The sequence below is a fragment of the Muscardinus avellanarius genome (assembly GCF_963383645.1).
Source record: "Muscardinus avellanarius genome assembly, chromosome: 15".
In the NCBI taxonomy this organism is placed as follows: Eukaryota; Metazoa; Chordata; class Mammalia; order Rodentia; family Gliridae; genus Muscardinus; species Muscardinus avellanarius.
The window spans coordinates 36,097,257-36,115,990 of record NC_137801.1 but is presented as its reverse complement, the minus strand read 5'-3'; the positions used below and the strand labels follow the sequence as shown (position 1 = coordinate 36,115,990).

Sequence of the window (18,734 nt, the reverse complement as noted above, 5' to 3'; positions counted from 1 at the left end):
GCATCCGAAGCCCCGCCCTACAACCACCGCCCCGCCCACTCCACCGCAGTCCCGCCCACTAGAACCCAGGCCCCGCCCAGAGGCCGCCCCACCTGACCCCGGCAGTACCTAAGCGCCCAACTTGGTCTTGGAGCGCTTGCGTGTATTTTAAGGCGTCTTGGCAGTGCCGTAATCTAAATGAGAGAAAACAAGAGCTTCCGTTTTATATTTTTCAACAAACCCTGACGCGGTGGCCCTCCATGCTCTCTAGAGCTGGTTTTGTCTTTCGTAGCCCTGAGTAGCCGGCCTCTGTTCCCGTCCTGTGGCCCGGGAGGGCTGTTTTGAGTCAGGCGCTCCTCGGGCAGCCCGCCCGCCTCCCGGGGCGGGGTCCTCGCGCTGAGCCTCGGGCCGCCGCAGGGAGGCGGGGTCCTTCTCTGGGGCGGTCGCGCAGGCAGCGGCTGCAGGAATCCGGATTCCGGGCATCATGTATTACAAGTTTAGTGGCTTCACGCAGAAGTTGGCTGGAGCGTGGGCTTCGGAGGCCTATAGCCCGCAGGTACGAGTCGAGTCGCGGACGGGAGAAATGGCGGCCCAAGTCCCCGGGCCGGGCGGTCGCAGCGTCGGGACCCGGAGGGACTTGAGCCCGCGAGCGGCTCCGCCACCCGCACCTCCCGGAGCTCTGCACGCTGGCTTGCGGCGAGCCGCGCTCCTCTTGGTTTAGTTGGTCCCTAGGCGCGGTTGTCTCGGTGCAGAAGGTCTGCGTGGCACTCTAGGGGTCAAGGTGACCCCGGGTCCTTGCTTGCTTTAAGATGGACGACTCGTGCTCTCAGGGCCCTGCCTTGCCTCCCCTGAGCTCGAGGTTCTGCCCTTTCCCTCTTTCTGAGGAGGTCTGGCTTGTGGCCGTCGCGACATAGTTTCGTTACCCTCTGCCACAGCCCAGAAGGCAGCTTCACTGGGACTCGAGGTTGGGGAGTGAGAATGTCTGCACCCGGGAAGCCACGGGCGGGAGGGACCGAGGTCCGGAGAGGGAGACTAAACGGGTTCCCTCACAAGTCTGGGAGCAAGGGGAGTTACACTGTAAATGACTAATGGTGATTAATGATGCCCATTGGATACTGGCCAGTCTGAACAGTATCCCGATTTCTTTCAAAATCTGTCTTTGGAGTTTCAGTCTCCAGCACGAGTGCCATAGAGTGTAAAGGCGAGGTACTTTAGTCTCATACACATTTGGCCTCAAATATTGACGATGGCTGCCTTAGTTGTGTGACCTTGTCCAGGTTACATTATTGTTTTTGTTTTGTTTTGTTTTGTTTGCGGGTCTGGGGATGGAACCCAGGGGCATTCGACCTCCGAGCTACACCCCCTGCCCTATTTTTTTTTTTTTTAATTCTTTATTTTGAAACCGGGTCTCACTGCAGAGGGCCTCACTACAGGTTACTTTACTGTGAGCTCAGTTTCATCCAGGGCAGTTTTAGTCCAGATTAAATGAGGTATATGTTAAGTGACTAGCAGTTTTGGCAGGCAGTTGGTTCTGGTAAGTGGTAGCTATTCCCCAGAAGCTGTGTCTTGAGATAGCATCACTATTCCTCACACTCAGACAGTAGTGTGAGAAGGATTGTTGAGATATGAGGTTGGAAGACTTAAACAGTAAGGTGCCCAGGCGGGGTGTATAGGATAACCTGGTATTGTTGCCTTTTTCTTTTTCTCCCTTCTTCCTTCTCTTTCCTCCCTTTTTATTTGTTTATTTTTATTTTGTGGCACTGGGGATTAAACCTAGGGATATTGTATCTCCAAGTTACACCCCTAGCCCTTTTTAAATTTTCGTTATGAAACAAGGTCTTGCTAAGTTGCCCAGGCTATCCTTGAACTTAGAGTCCTCCTTTCTCAGTCTCTCAAGTACTGAAATTACAGACTTGTGACACTGCACCTGTCTGCTTTTTTCTGTGGGACTTTGCAGCTTGCTCAAAGAGAGTTTTAATAATTTTGCCGGATGTAGTGCCCCGTGCCTATAATCACATTACTTCGGAGGCTGATAAAAGAGGACTGAAGATTTGAGGCTAGCTTCAGCAACTTGGACCCTGTTTCAGAGTAAAATTAAAATAGGGCTGAAGGGTGTAGCTCAGAGACAAAAAGCCCCTGGATTCATTCCTCAATATATCATACACACAACAAAAATTCAAGATTAGCTGTGTTGTTAGGGTAAGGAGGGCAAGATGAGAGGAAGGTTATGTTTGTTTGTTTGTTTGTTTGTTTGTTTGTTTGAGAAAGGGATGGGGAGGAAAAGTTTAGGGTTTCTATATGTTGAGATTGTGATTATCATGTCTGGTATCAGCTGGTTTTATACATATGGTGTTTAATAGAGAGATCTGGGTATCTTCAGCCCATACATGGTAGTAGACTGTGGTGAGAGATCATCCAGGAAGTAGGTAGGGAAGAAAGGTAAGGCCACGATTCAATAACTGAAATGTGAAAGATGAGGAAACTTTTATTCAAAAAACACTCCAGAGTTAGAAAGGGAATAGGTTCGGTGTCTCTGAAACCCACTTGGTAACGAGATATAAGTAAGGAGTTAGCAATAGTGTTGTGATTACTTTTACAAAATATATTTTATTTCTATCATGCCTGCTTTTATAAAGTATATCAGTGTATCCGTTTGTGGATCTTGTTTATATTGAGGATTGAACCCAGGAGCATTCTAGCCCTCTTATTTTTTATTTTAAAACATGGTCTTGCTAAATTGCTGAGGCTAGCCTGGATCCTGTGATCCTCCTATTTCAGCCTCTAGAAATGGGATTGCAGGTTTACCACTGTGCCTTGTTTGAGAATCTTAAAAGTTACAGTTTGATAAATTTTGAGAAATGGAGTAACTGTGTAACCCACTCCTAGAAAGTTTCCTCATAACCCTTTTTCTATCAATCTTTGCTCATCTTCCTATTCTGACTCTAGTCATTGTAGATAGATTTGCCTATGTTTGAATTTTACGTAAATAGAACTGTACAGTATGTGCTCTTTTCTGGTAGTAGTTGTAGATTTCTGGGTGGGGGATGGTACTGGGATTTGAACCTGGAGGGTATTATACCTTTGAACTACCCCTGGTTCTGTTTCATTTTTTATTTTGAAACAGTCTTGCAAAGCTGCCCAGGATGACTTTGAACCTATGATTTTTCTGTCTTAGCCTCCCAAACACTGGAATTACAGGCATATACCACTGTACTGGACTTTTATCATTATTTTGCTGAACCCAAGGGCATTCTACCACTGAGCTACATCCCTAGTCTTATTTATTTATTTATTTATTTATTTATTTACTTACTTACTTATTTATGTGGTACTGGCGATTGAACCCAGGGACATTCTACCTCTGAGCTACACCCCCGACTCAATTTTAATTTTGAAAGGTCTTGCTAGGTTGTTGAGAGTCTTACTACTTGTTAAGGTTGTCCTCAAACCTGTGATCCTCCTGTCTCACCCTCCCAAATACTGGGATTACAGGCATGTACCACCATGCCCAACTTTAGGTTGCCCAGGCAGGCGTGGAATTTGTGATCCTTCTGCACGAGCCTCCCAAGTTGATGGGATTAGAGGAATCAATCTTTCTTTCTTTCTTTCTTTCTTTCTTTCTTTCTTTCTTTCTTTCTTTCTACTGGGGATGGCACCCAGGGGCATTCTACCTCCGAGCTACACCCCAGCCCCCCCCCCCCTTTTTTGTGGTACTGGGGCTTCTGGAAACCCTTCTATCTCCGGGCTACACTCCCAGAACTGTTTTATTTATTTATTTTTTTAAATTTGGAAACAGCATCTCTTAAGCCAGCCAGCACGGCTGGCTTTGAACCTGCGTGATCCTCCTGTCTCCACCTCCCAGGCGTGGGGATTACAAGCGTGTGCCACCACGCCTGGCCTATTTTTTAGTCTTTATTTTGAAACAGGGTCTCACTGAGTTGCAGAGAGCCTCACTAAGTAGCTGAGGCCGTCTGTGAACTGAGATCCTCCTGTTTTAGCCTCCCGAATGCCACACCTAGCTTAGATTTTTTTTTTTTTTTTTGGTGGTACTAGGGGTGGAACCCAGAGGCTTTCTACCTCCGAGTTATACTCCCAGACCTATTTTTTATATTTTATTTGGAAACAGGGTCTCACTAAGTTGCTAAGAGCCTCACTAAGGAGCTTTGAACCTGTGCGATCCTCCTGTCTCAGCCTCCAAAGTGCAGGGATTACAGTGTGCGCCACCGCGCCCGGCTTAGATGTTCTTTTAATAGTGCCTCAGCATAATTTAAGGAGGGAAGGGGGTGGGAATTGGGTAGGGCTAAATGGGTGATGTGCACATGTATGTCCACACACGTTTTTTACCCCATTATGATGTATGAATATAATGCACCAATAAAAAATTTTTAAAAATTTGTTGCCTAAGAAGGAAAAGATAAAGTTTGGACTAAAAACTGGCATTGAAATAAAACTGGCACTCAGCAGATATCACCTTAAGATGAAGTTGGGGTCAATAGAGCTTTCAGATTTCTGGCACCTCTTTTTTTTTTTTTTTTTTTAAAGGTAATTGTAAATTTATTTTTTTTTAATTTTATTTTATTGGTGTACTGTATTCATACATCATAGTGGGATACAAATTTTTGTAGACATACATGCACACATCGCCCAGTCAGCCCCCACCCGATCCCCACCCCATTCTCTCCCCATCCCTCCCTCCCATGCTTGGCTTAGTGGTTGACATCTAGTATTATAGCAATTTATCCAAAATTAAAAATGATATTCTCACATAACAGTTTCATTTGTCTGATACCAAGCTTTTGATGACTTAAAGATAACATTTCAATATTTCTTTTTGCTTTCTTTCTTACCAGAGAATATTTTCTTTTTTTTTAGGTGAAACTATCATATATTTATTTTTCAGAAAAAAATCTATCCTGATATGGAATATGGACTCTAGATACCCAAAACAATCTCGAAGCAAAAACAAAGCTAGAAGATGTATATTTTCTGATTTCAAACCATATAAAGCTACAATAATTGAAACAGTGTAGTACTGTTCTAAAGGCAGATATATAGACCATTGCAGTTAAATACAAGCCTAGAGCTAACTTCTTCCCTATATTGTCAAGTTATTTTTGACAAGGTTTCCACGAAGATTTGGTGGTGGAAATAATAATCTTTTAACTAAATATTGTTGAAAAATAATAATTACATGGAAAAGAATAAAATTGGACCCTTACCTAATCCCACATACAAGTATTAACTCAAACTAGATAAAAGACCTAATAATAATCTTAAGACTATAAACTTTTAGGAGAAAATCTGGGTCATAAAACCTCACAACATTGAAATTGGCAGTGATTTCTTGGATATGATTTCAATGGCACAGGCAACAGAAGAATATACAAACTCCCTAAAAAATAAAAGAAAATATTGTATATCCAAAGACAATGTAAACAGAGTTAAAAGTTACTAATAGAATTGGATAAAATATTTCCAAATGCTATATCTGAAGATATATTAATATTCCAACTAGAAATCCTAAAAATTAACAACAATAAAGGCAAACAATACAATTTAGAGATAGGTAAAAGACTAACATAAATAATGAATCTCCACAGATAACCAATCTTAGTTGTCTGTTGGATGGAAACTCTTGTTTCTCTGGTTCTGGTGAGTGTTACCTATTTCTTCTTTGTAGTTAATCTCTTTGAGTATTTTCTCTAGCGCTGGTTTTGAAGACATAAATTCCTTCAGTTTCTGTTTGTCATGGAAGCTTCTTATTTTTCCATCTAATTTGATAGAAAGTTTTGCTGGATAGGAAATTTTTGGCTGGAAGTTGTTTTCTTTCAGAGTTTGGAATATGTTACTCCAAGCCCTTCTGGCTCTCATGACTTGGTTTGGGAAGTCTGGAGTGATTCTAATTGGTTTGCCTCTGAATGTCACTTGGCCCTTTGTTTTTGTTGCCTTTAAGATTCTCTGCTTGGCTTCCACATTGGTCATTTTGACAATTATATGGCGTGGGGATCCTCTTCTTTGATCCTGTCTAAAGGGAGTTCTATAAGTTTCCTGGATCTGTGTATCAACCTCTTGCTCTATATTTGGAAAATTTTCTGCTATTACTTCCTTGAAGAGATTATTGATCCCTTTGGTATCACTTTCTTTTCCCTCCTCTATTCCAATTATTCTTAGGTTAGCTCTCTTAAGATGGGCCCATATTTCTTCAATGTCAGATTCCTGCTGTTGGGTATCTTTTTCTAGATTAGAAACTATGCATTCATTTTTGGATTGCTCATCTTCTAAGAGCGAGATTCTGTTCTCCATGTGGTCTAATTGGTTGTTTGTGCTTTGAATTGAGGCCTTTACTTCATTAATTGCTTCCTTTATCTCTTTTTGGCTCTCTCTGAGTTCTTTTCGAAGCACCTCTATTATTTCTACAGTTATTTTCCTGATTTGATCTTCTAGAAATCTCTGATTTTCTGTTTTATCAGGTTCTGATGTTGTGGGGTTGTGCACATTCATTACTTCAGTGTTATTCCTCTTTCCCATGATTTCGGAGGTTTGTGCCTTCTCTGGGTTCTTCCCTTGGGTCACTATGGCTTTACTTAAGGTGCTCTGGATCTCGAGTCTGTATTATCTCAGACCCTACTACTCCTTTACTGGGTTGTATCACAGAGTCTCCGACCCAGGGAGTCGATAGAGGCTGCTTTAAACTATGGGGGGTGCCAGGTTGCACGCTCTCCTATGGTGTGATATCTCTGCCACCACCACTCCCTCACTGGGTCAAGTCCCAGGAGGCACAATACTGGGATTTCTCCTCTGTGGCCCGCAATTTGACTCACTGTTCTTGAGTACGTAGATGTAGCTGTACTGGACTTGGTGAATTCACTGCTGCTGCCGCTGCCGGTGGCAATATGGCGCCTCTGCCACGCCCTTGGCCGTGAGGCTGGCGTATTTTTTCTTCTCTGGTTTTGATTTCCACTCTGAATCCCTGCAGCGTGTGCTGAGCTCAGCCACTGGGAGCTTTAAATGCTGTCTGCGCTGAAAGATCCCGCCTGGCTGTTCCGCATCGACTCACCTCGGCTTGCTGTAGCCGTCCGCTGAGTTCGCCGCTGCCGCCTGCAGTATGGCGCTGCTGCTGCGTCCTCGGGCGCGTGTGTCTCCTCTGTAGCCCTGAGCTCTGTTCTCAGTCCGCTTTCTTTCTGGAGCCTGGTGGTTTTTTTGTTTTTCTGGTGATGGTGTTTTCTGGCTATGAAAGGCGCTCTTTTTGTGGTAATGGAGATTGGTTGTTAGCGGGACTCTTAAGCCCCGCTTTTCTTGGTCGCCATCTTCCCGGAAGTCTCTGGCACCTCTTAAATTGTGTTTCACTTGAGAATTTGAACTTCTTATTTAAAGATTTATTTTCTTTCTTTCCTCCTTCCCTTCCTCCCTTTCTTTCACCAGGGATTAAAACCAGTGGCATCTACCTCTGAGCTATACTCCTAGCCCTGTTTTTTGTTTGCTTGTTTGTTTGTTTGTTTTTGGGTGTTTTGTTTTGTGAAACCCTTTTTCCAAATAACAGTTAAGATAGGGTGAGGGTATAGCTCATAAGTAGAATGTTCCTTGGGTTCCATTCCCAGCATCGCAGAAAAAGGAAAAGTACTGGGATTACAAGTGTGCACTACCACACCCTGCAGGGATCCTGTTTTCAAAACAAAAATTCAGAAAGGGATGGGGGTGTAACTTAGCCCCAGGGCTCAATCCCCAGTAACGTGTGTGTGTGTGTGTGTGTGTGTGTGTGTGTGTGTGTGTGTGTGTGTTGTGTGTATACTTGGGATTGAACCCATAGGCATTCTGCCTCTGAGCTACACCCAGCCCTTTTTTATTTTGAAACAGAATCTCACTAAATTTCTGATGATCTTACTAATTGCTGAGGCTTGGCTAGAACCTTTAGTCTTTCTGTCTCAGCCTCCCAAGTAGTGGGATTACAGGTACATGCCACCATGCCTGACTTAATTTGTAGTTTTGGTTTTGTTTTCTGGTCTTGAAAGACAGGTAAGGTGCTTTTTGGGAAGGGGGGTTTGGTTTTACAGTAGTAGGATAAAACCTATGGGTACTCTACTACTTAGCTACATCCCCAGCTCTTTTTATTTTTATTTTGAGACAGGGTCTTGCTAAATTGAAGAGGCTCACCTCAATCTTGGCATCCTCTTGCTTCAGCTTCTCTAGGATAATAAGCTTGTGCCACTGTGTCTTGATTCAAGGTGTTTTTCCTTTCTTTTCCCCATATTTTAGGTTCTTTCAAATTTCAGTCTTTCTTTACTATGTGTCTGAAAGTTTCTGAAGTCCATTCTGGGGTTAGACATTCCTTGTTAATGTATTAGCTCACCCAGAGGAGAAAAGGGGCAGCCAGGTCCCTTATGTAATCTAACCAAAAGTTCATACAGATTATAAAAGTTTGATAAGGTAGACATGGTAGGTATTTCTGGAAACTCAGATTAGGCCTTTGTTATACCACCCATCTTATTTATATGGAGTTCTTGATAGAATTTGCTCTGGGAAAGCATCATAGGCTGTTTTGTCAGAGTTTGAGGACCAGTTAAAGGCACAGCTGTGGTGGCGCAAGCTCGTAATCCCAGCATTTGGGAGGATGAGACAGAGGATTGCGGACAGCCTCAGCTACTTAGGTTCTTCTCAATTTAGTGGGACCCTGTTTCAAAATAAAAGAATAACAAAAGCCAGGTGTGGTGGTGCACTCTTGTAATCCCTGCACTTGGGAGGTGGAGACTGGAGGATTGGGCTGGTTCGAAGCCAGCCTCACTGGCATAAGAAACCCTGTTTCCAAATTAAAAAAGTGTGTGTGTGTGTGTGTGTGTGTGTGTGTGTGTGTGTGTGTAGCCTCACTGGCATAAGAAACCCTGTTTCCAAGTTAAAAAAATGTGTGTGTGTGTGTGTGTGTGTGTGTGTGTGTGTGTAGGTCTGGGAGAGTAACCCGGAGGTAGAAGGGTTTCCAGGAACCCCAGTACCACCAAAAAAAAAAAAATCGAGGTGTGGTACAGATGGATATACTCCCTTCCTGTCTCACCTTGGCTGAGTAGCTGCCTCTACTAATTCAGCCTGTTCTTTGAGAGGTTTGTTTAGATGTCCAGAGATACTTTCAACTTTCTGTTTTCTTTTTTTCTACAGGGATTAAGACCTGTGCTTTCCACAGAAGCACCACCTATCATATTCGCCACACCGACTAAACTGACCTCCGATTCCAATGCATATGATTATGCTGGCAAGAACAAAGTTCCAGAGCTGCAGAAGTTTTTCCAGGTGAGGGAAGACACTCAGGAACAAAGAAGCCTCTGAAATAAATAGGCATAAAAAGTCTCTTCTGAAACTGAGTCTAAGAAATCAACCTCTTTTTTTTTTTTTTTTTTTTTTTTTTTTTTTTTTTTCAGTACTGGGGATGGAACCCAGGGGCATTCTGCCTCCAAGCTACATGCCCAGCCCTATTTTTTAATTCTTTATTTTATTCTGAGCTACATCCCCAGCCTTTTTAGTCTTTTTTTTTTTTTTTTTTTTTTTTTTTTTTTGGTGGTGGTGGTGGTACTGGGGTTCCTGGAAGCCCTTCTACCTCCGGGCTACACTCCCAGACCTATTTTTATACTTTTTTATGTGGAAACAGGGTCTCTTAAGCCAGCAAGGCTGGCTTCGAACCTGCGTGATCCTCCTGTCTCCTCCTCCCAAGCACGGGAATTACAAGTGTGTGCCACCACGTCCAGCCTTAGTCTTCTTATTTTTGAAACAGGGTCTTACTGAGTTGTGAAGGGCCTAAGTAGCTGAGGCTGTCTGCAAACTATGATCCTCCTGGTCTCCGCCTCCCGAATGCTGGGATTACAAGTGTCCGACACCACGCCTGGCTTCCTTTTTCTTTAAATAGAATTCTTTTAGCCAGGCATGGTGGTGCACACTTGTAATCCTAGTATTTGGGAGGCTGAGACAGGAGGATTGTGGTTCGCAGACAGCCTCAGCTACTTAGTGAGACTTTGCAACTCAGTGAGATGCTATTTCAAAATAAAGAATAAAAAATAGGGCTGGGCGTGTAGCTTGGAGGCAGAATGCCCCTGGGTTCCATCCCCAGCTTTTCAGTTTAGTTTAAGCCGTACACTAATAGAACTTTATATAGGTGGATGCCTGTAACCGAGGAAGGGTGGCTAACTTCTTCAGGATTTAGGCAAGCGCCTCTTTTCAGATTTGTGTACAGTAGCATAGCTCCTGATCATCTGTCATTGCATGGAGCGAGCAACAGCGTGTACAATGACACTGAATCATCTAGTATGTATTTGTGTCACATGGCAGTGTGACTTTTGGCAATGAATTTTCTTCTAATTATTTTTTGCTTGCTTGATACTAAAATTCACTGAGCTATTGATGGAAATAGAGGAGGCCCTCTTGGGTCTTCTGATCAACAGAGAGAAGCCAGAATTGAAATTTTAAGTATTACTAAAGTTAATCCCCTTGCAGATAATTGAGAATTTAGTGAGCTGGCACCATCTCAGGTATCATGGGAGTGGCAGAACCTGCTACTGCTGTTTTCCCCTAAAAAATATGTTCCAGCCAGGCGTGGTGGCGCGTGTGGGAGGTGGAGACCAGAGAACCGCAGTTTGAAGACAGCCTCAGCTACTTAGTGAGGCCCTTTGCAGCTCAGTGAGACCCTGTTTCAAAAATAAAAAGGACTAAAAAAATAGGGCTGGGGGTGTAGCTTGGAGGTAGAATGCCTCTGGGTTCCATCTCTGGTACCACAAACACTCACACACAAAATATGTTTCAGTTCAGGTCCATCTTGGAGGTAGATTACTTTTGTTTTGATCAGTTTAGTTCCTTTATCTGATAAATAAGATTTAATAGGGCATTTGGAATCTTGTGGTGCAGTGAGGAGAGGAGAAGGATTTTGGAGACAGCAAAATAATGAACATCTTAACGAGTCTGCTTATTAAGTGGGGGTTTAACTGACGGGAAGAAGGCATTTGAACATAAAATATACTTGGACCTGTTAATTGACTGGTATTTTCTGACTTTGTCCATTTATGATCAGAGACAAACTAATGGTGTAATTACCTGGAGGCATTTCTTGTGTCTGTGCTGCTTTGTTAGCTGATGATTGTCTTTGCTTTTTAAAAAATCCCCTAGTGCTCCTTTCCTGGGAAAGTAAGATACGACAAATGCTCTAAAAACTTGGAATTTGTTGTGTGCTGCTACCTCAGACTCCATTTTGGAGAATTAGCTTTAGCTACATTTTAAAGAAAATATGCTGCTGTTTTAGCATTCTGACAGATTAGGGTTCTTTCAATTGCTTTGCGCTTATGGATTAGTTTTTACAGTAGTTATACTTGTTCTTTATTAACTTAAAATTGTAAAATCTTGTCCACCCTTGTTAATTCTTGTTTCCAAGAAATCTGATGGTTTGCCTATCCACCTGAAACGAGGCCTGCCCGACCAGATGCTGTACCGCACCACCATGGCGCTGACTGTGGGAGGGACCATCTACTGCCTGATCGCCCTCTACATGGCTTCACAGCCCAGAAACAAATGAGTTCTGCTGCAGAGGACTGGTGTGCTTTTTGGCATAAACCCTTTGAATTTTTATTGTACCTTTTTTTTTTCCTTCCCTCTTCACTTGGATGGTCTACGTAACATTTTTGCAAAAAAGAAAGATATGAAGACAGTATTTTGGTTTGTTAATGAAATGCATATGGCCTGTCAGATGTCAGAGCTCATTTGACAGTTAAAATTATTGTTCAAAGAAATGACACTGCATTCTGTGTTTGGGCTCCTGATTTCCCTGGAGGCTCTGAATGAAGGTTGTACACAGCTCATTACTGTCCATCTGTGCCGAGGTGTTCTGGGACGTGGAATTGCGTGTTTAAGTGGGGAGTGCAGAAGCTTCTCTGGATTTGGCTGTGACTGAGGAAGGAAGACTGAAGCCAAGGCCAGGCGCATGAAGTGAGGGGTTTGAGTTAGTAGTCACCTTGGGAATTTTTTCATTTTGCAGTAAAATGTTAATAGAAATTACTTACAACCTGCTTTTGTTTACCAGGCAGTTTGTTTCAAAGGGTTTTTTGCCTCTTCCCAGATCTTGAGTGAAAACTTTACATGTCATTGTGTATTTATTCCGCCGTGGGAACAGAGAACACCTGTTTAGCGTTGCACTTTAGACTGGTGTCTGTCTTGTTAATGCAGCTGTGCCACAGATTTTCCTTTGTCCTTTAAAAATGTTATAACTTTAAATTATGATTTATTTTGACTATGGAATAAATACATGAATGAAAAGTTTCAGGTTTGAAATTCTTTTAAATTAAATGACTTTTCAGGATAATTGGAGAACAAGAGGCATTTTAAACTTGAGTCTAAATTCTTTTTTTTTTTTTTTTTTTTTTTTGGTACTAAGGATGGAACCCAGGGGCATTCTACCTGCGAGCTACACCCTCAGCCCTATTTTTTATTCTTTATTTTGAAACAGGGCCTAAGTTGTAGAGGGCCTCACTAAGTAGCTGAGGCTGTTTGAGAACCTGGATCCTCCTGTCTCAGCCTACCAAAAGCTTGGATTACAAGCGTGTGCTACCATGCTCAACTAATTCCTTTCTTTTTAATTGGGTATCAGGAAATCTTTACAAAATGGATCCTCAAAGTGGAATAATAGGAGTCTAATGGCGTATTGATGATTACTGTATGGTTCCTCTTAGGAAACTTGTTCAATCCTGCGTGAAACGTGCCTGTAACATTTCATTGAAGACAATTAACTTCCTTTCCTGCTGTGACTGGTAGACTAAACTTGTCCTGTGTCAGTACTGAAAATTATTGGAATATTATATAAAGTGATGGTTTGTATCTTACATAGCAAAGAATGGTGACCTCTTTTTTCATTGTGGGACTGGGGGTTGAACCTAGGGGGTGCTCTGCTATTGAGCTACATCCCCAGCTCTTGAGACATGGCCTTGTAAGTTGCCCAGCGTAGCCTTTGACTTGGGAGCCTCTTGCTCAGCTTCCCCAGTCTCTGGGATTGTAGGCGGTGTCTTCACATCTGCTATGAAGGGTGACCTTTTACTGAGACTAAAATATGGTGTTTGACAATAGCCAACAGCATTTTCACAGGCAAGGAAACCTTGTATGTCTGTACAAATCTAAACTTTTATTCTTCTGTGATGTCTCCTTCCAAGTTTTTACTTTGGAAAATTTCAGAGTATAGAAAGATTGTAAAAATATATACACCCATATATCCTTCACTTAGGTCACCAATTACCAGTTTATTGCCACTTTTGCTTTTTCTTGCTATTTCACACGTAGGCACACACAGTAAATGTATGCGCACAAACACGTTTGGTTTTTGTAGAACCGTAAGCTATGGAATTATAGTAAGTCAGCTGTAGATACTGTAGTAGGTATTTCCCTAAGAGTAAAGATAAACGTTACCCCATAATACAGTTGTCACGCCCAAGGTTAACACTGATAATAGTGCTACCATCTCACAAATAGTCTTATTATCAAATTTTGCCAAATGTCTTAATAATGTGTCCTTTATGGTTGTGTGTGTGTGTTACTGGGGATTGAACCCAGGGATGGCATTATACCTCTGAGCTACACCCCCAGCCCTTACTTTATTTTTTATTTTGAAACAGTCTTACTAAGTTGTGGAAGGCCTAAGTTGCTGAGCTGGTTTTGAACTTGTGTTCCTCCTGTCTTGGGCTTCTAAGTACAGGGATTACAAATGCACACCATCACACCAGCCATTGTTGTGTTTTTTAAAGTAACACTTTTATTGGAATATAATTCACATGCCATATGATTTACTGAAGTGTGCAACAATTACCACCATCAACTTAGAACTTTTTTTTTTTTTTGGTGGTACTGGGGTTTCTGGAAGCCCTTCTTCCTCCGGGCTACACTCCCAGACCTATTTTATATTTTTGAAACAGGGTCTCTTACGCCAGCATGGCTGGCTTCGAACCTGCGCGATTCTCCTGTCTCCGCCTCCCAAGTGCGGGGATTACAAGCGTGCGCCACCACGCCCGGCTTAACTTAGAACTTTTTTAGTGGTACTGGGGATGGAATCCAGGGGCCTTCTACCTCCGGGCTACGCTCCCAGACCTATTTTATATTTTATTTGGAAACAGGGTCTCTTAAGCCAGCTGAGGCTGGCTTCGAGCCTGCGCTATCCTGTCTCAGGATCCTCCTGTCTCAGCTTCCCAAGGGTGGGGATTACAGGTGTGTGCACTACCACGCCCGGCTTTTTTTTTTTTTTAATTCTTTTGGGGTTACTGGAGATTGAACCCAGGAGCATTCTACCTCCAAGCTCCACCACTCCCAGCCTTTTTCTTTTTCTTTTTTTTTTTTTGCGGTTTCTGGGGATGGAACCCAGGGGTATTCGACCTCTGAGCTACACCCCCTGCCCTATTTTTTATTCTTTATTTTGAAGCTGGGTCTCGCTGAGTTGCAGAGGGCCTCATTAAGTAGCTGAGGCTGTCCAGGAACTGCGATCCTCTGGTCTTAGCCTCCCGAATGCTGGGATTACAAGTGTGCGCCACCACACCTGGCTCTCAGCCTTTTCATTATTTTATTACTATATTATGGTACTGGAAATTGAATGCAGGGCATTCTACTTCCAAGATATACCCCCCATTATTATTTTTTTCCCCCTGTACTGGGGATGGAATCCAGGGGCATTCTACCTCCGAGCTATACCCCTAGTCCTATTTTTTTTTTTTTTTAGTCTTTTTATTTTTATTTTTATTTATTTTTATTTTTTTGGTGGTACTGGGGTGGAACCCAGAGGCTTTCTACCTCCGGGCTATACTCCCAGACCTATTTTTTATACTTTATTTGGAAACAGGGTCTCACTAAGTTGCTGAGAGCCTCACTAAGTAGCTGAGGCTGGGTTTGAACCTGTGTGATCCTCCTGTCTCAGCCTCCCAAGTGCAGGGATTACAGTGTGCGCCACCACGCCCGGCTCAGTCTTTTTATTTTTTGAAATAGGGTCTCACTGAGTTGTGAATAGCCTCACTGAGTAGCTGAGGCTGTCTACCAGCAATGATCCTCTGGTCTCTGCCTCCCGAATACTGGGATTACAAGTGTGCGCCACCACGTGCCCCACCCCCACCCCACCAATTTTGGTTTTTGTTTTGGAACAGAGCTTTGCTAGGTTGCTGAGAGTATTGCCACTCGAAGCTTCCTCGCGTACCTGTCAGCCTTGCAAGTGCTGGGATTACAGGTGTGCACCATCATTCTCAGCTTAATTTTTAATTTTGCAACGGTCTGGCTGGTTTGCAGAGAGTCTTCGCCAAGTTGCTGAAGCTGGTCTTAAACCTGAGATCCTCTTGTCTTGGCCTTGCAGGTACTGGGGTTACAGGCATGTGCCACCACACCCAGTTTAATTTAGAACGTTTTTATCACCATACAGAGAAACCCCTTACCCTACATTTTACTTACCCTTTCATCTGTTAGTTTGGGTAGTTATGAGTAATTTGCAGTAAACAATGATGAATAAGCTTTTGCATGGGTATGTTTCAGTTCTCTTGAACGCTCCCAGCGTTCTTCCTGGCACCTATTTGAAGAGTCCAGATAAGCTACTTGATAGACATCCCTCAACCTGGATTTGTCTGATGGTGTGTTATTAATTCAAGGTAAATATTTTCATCAGGAATTGTTTGTAGATGGTGTGTTCTGTCATGTGATACTTGGTACTGTTTGTCTTACTATTGGTGATGTGAGATTAGATAATTTAGTTAAGATGCTGTTCACCGGATTTCTCCCTGTGAGGATATCCTTTCCCTTTGTAATTAATAGGTGAGCCGTGAGGTTTTTTTTTTTTCTTTTTTTTCTTTTTTGGTGGTACTGGGGTTCCTGGAAGCCCTTCTACCTCCGGGCTACACTCCCAGACCTATTTTATATTTTTGAAACAGGGTCTCTTAAGCCAGCGTGGCTGGCTTCGAACCTGCGCGATCCTCCTGTCTCCGCCTCCCAAGTTCGGGGATTACAAGCGTGCGCCACCACACCCGGCCCATGAGTTGATATTTGAGACTGGGACTAGTGTTCATGTTCATTGGCGATTCTTGACTAAATTATTTGTTACTAAGGTAGATGTAAAAAGTGATTTTTCTATTTTTTTATTCTTTCTCCATTGCTAACATTTTCCTGTGAAGATGAGCATACTCCTTTAAAAAATTTACTGTAATTTTCTTATCTAAACCGTGTGTGTCATCATTCTTTTTTTTTTTTTTTTTTTTTTTTTGGTGGTACTCGGGGTGGAACTCAGAGGCTTCCTACCTCTGGGCTACATTCCCAGACCTATTTTATATTTTTATTTGGAAACAGGGTCTCACTAAGTTGCCAAGAGCCTCACTCAGTAGCTGAGGCTGGCTTCGAACCCGCGCGGTCCTCCTGTCTCCGCCTCCCAAGCGCGGGGGTTACAAGCGACTCCACCACGCCCGTCTCTGTCATCGTTCATTTTGATGCTTAGTTGTAACTCAGATTTGGCTTCTGTGTTTTATTGGTATGTCCAGATGCTCTGTGATTATTTACTTGCTTTCTGACACATAAAATGGTTTCCATGCTGACTTTATATTTTCCCCACACCAGTTTCCTTGTTTACTTTCAGGAATATTCTATGAGTATGTAGATTTAGATGTATTTTTTGTTGTTGTTTTATTTTCACCTAACTGGTGACGTACAAATCTCAATTGTGGCTCAGAGATTGTTTTTTGCCTCATTTTTTGCCCTGTATTTTATTTTAGGAATGTATTATGGTTTATTTAACTAGTTTTTTTTTTTTTTAATGCGGTACTGGGGGTGGACCCAGAGGCTTTCTACCTCCGGGCTATACTCCCAGACCTATTTTATATTTTTATTTAGAAACAGGGTCTCACTAAGTTGCTGAGAGCCTCACTAAGTAGCTGAGGCTGGCTTTGAACCTGTGCGATCCTCCTGTCTCAGCCTCCCAAGCGCAGGGATTAAAAGCGTGCGCCACCATGCCCGGCCTCTATTTTATTCTTTATTTTGAAACAGGGTCTCAATGAGTTGCAAAGGGCCTCACTAAATAGCTGAGGCTGCCCTGAAGCTGTCCTCGAACCATGATCCTCCTTGTCTCGGCCTCCCAAATGCTGAGATTACAAGCGTGCACCACCTCGTCCGGCTAAACTAGTCTCCTTTTGATAGGTATGTTTTAATTTTTCTTTCTGCATTTATAAATTCCTTAATATATAATCTATATATGAAGTTTTACATATTGAATATATTTGTAGGATATTTTCTTTCTTTTTTGCTATACTGGGGACGGAACCCTGGGGCATTCCACCTACAAGCCACATCCCCAGCCTTATTTTTTATTCTTTACTTTGAAACAGGGTCTCACTAAGTTGCAGAGGGCCTCACTAAGTAGCTGAGGTTGTTTGCGAACCATGATCCTCCTGTCTCAACCTCCCAAATTCTGGGATTACATAGCAAAGAGAATATGCATTGCCAATATTGATAGCTGTTCTTCACAAGAGATGATGCTGGTTCATGTTTGTACTTAGCAGGGTTGGCACTCCTGTTCCTCCTCTCCTTGTCGGGGCCCACTCGGCTGGACCGAGGTGGCACCCAGGCTTGTTGCCAGTGTGGACTCAAGATGGCGCCTGGGCTTGCAGCCAAGTCACGAGGCTCATGAGGCTGGTGGTGCCCTGAGTCTGCGCAGTGAGCCCTATCAGGCGCCTTACGGATGATTAGTGACGCAGCACCTCGTGCTACCACCGGCCCGCCCAGGAGAAGGTTAAAAAAGCGCATGCCCTAGAGAAGAAAAGAGAAGAGGGTTGGTGGACAGGAAGAGCAGTTTCTTGGCGGACTGCTCTGGGCTCCGAGCTGGGACGGACATGTTCACAAAGCCACCACTGTGACCGGTGTGTGCTGCAGCAGAGACGTAGAGTGCCACGGAGGAGGAGGGTTGGTGGAGTGATGAGGGAGAGGATAGAAGACTGATGTTTGTACCTGAGAGGGCGTTGAGAGAGCATTAAAGAGGAAGGAGCTTCATCAACAGAGTCGGCGTTCGTGTGTTTCTTCCCTAGGCTCTGCTGGTCAGAGCCCTAGGGACGCGACATCTCCTCAGCCAACAGACTTTATCTACTAAGCTTTTGATTTTTGCCATCCATTTAGTGATACAGTTTCTTTTTGGTTTTAATTACCTTTCTAACATAATTAGTGATGTTGAACTTTTTATTTTTTGCACTTTTAAAGGTAAGTTATACTTTGTTTCTTGTGAATTATTTATTGTGATTTATTTATTATTTACTGAGTTATCTACTTTGGCAGTACTGGGGATTGAACTGAGAAGTGTTCTACTACTGAGCTACATATCCTCAAGTCTTTTTGTTTATTTATTTATTTATTTATTGTGGGTCTGGGGGTGGAACCCAGGGGCATTTGACCTCCGGGCTACACCCCCTGCCCTATTTTTTATTCTTTATTTTGAAACCGGGTCTCACTGAGTTGCAGAGGGCCTCAGTAAGTAGCTGAGGCTGTCCGCGAACCGCGATCCTCCAGGTCTCAGCCTCCCGAATGCTGGGATTACAAGCGTGCGCCACCACGGCCGGCTCTTTGTTTTAGTATTGGGATTATAAGAGTGTGCCGCCATGCCTGGCTTTCTAATCGCATGGAACTGTGGCTCTGTTAAAGAGTTGAGGAATATTGCTGGATCATATGGTAAGTTCATTCCCATTCCTCTGAGGATCCTCCATACGGTTTTCCAAAGTGGTTGCACCACTTCTGGGTATCTACTCAATTTC

The 18,734-nt window shown here is 43.2% G+C and overlaps 1 protein-coding gene across 1 annotated transcript; it reads left to right on the top strand.

Annotated features, from left to right (window-relative positions):
* Window positions 1–427: 427 nt before the first annotated feature.
* Window positions 428–11,518, top strand: COX7A2L (cytochrome c oxidase subunit 7A2 like; the record flags this gene model as incomplete). Its single annotated transcript, XM_080711936.1, has 3 exons — window positions 428–535; window positions 9,124–9,255; window positions 11,378–11,518. The coding sequence occupies exons 1-3, from the start codon at window positions 464–466 to the stop codon at window positions 11,516–11,518; spliced, it is 345 nt and encodes a 114-aa protein (XP_080568062.1). The 5' UTR covers window positions 428–463.
* Window positions 11,519–18,734: the final 7,216 nt, after the last annotated feature.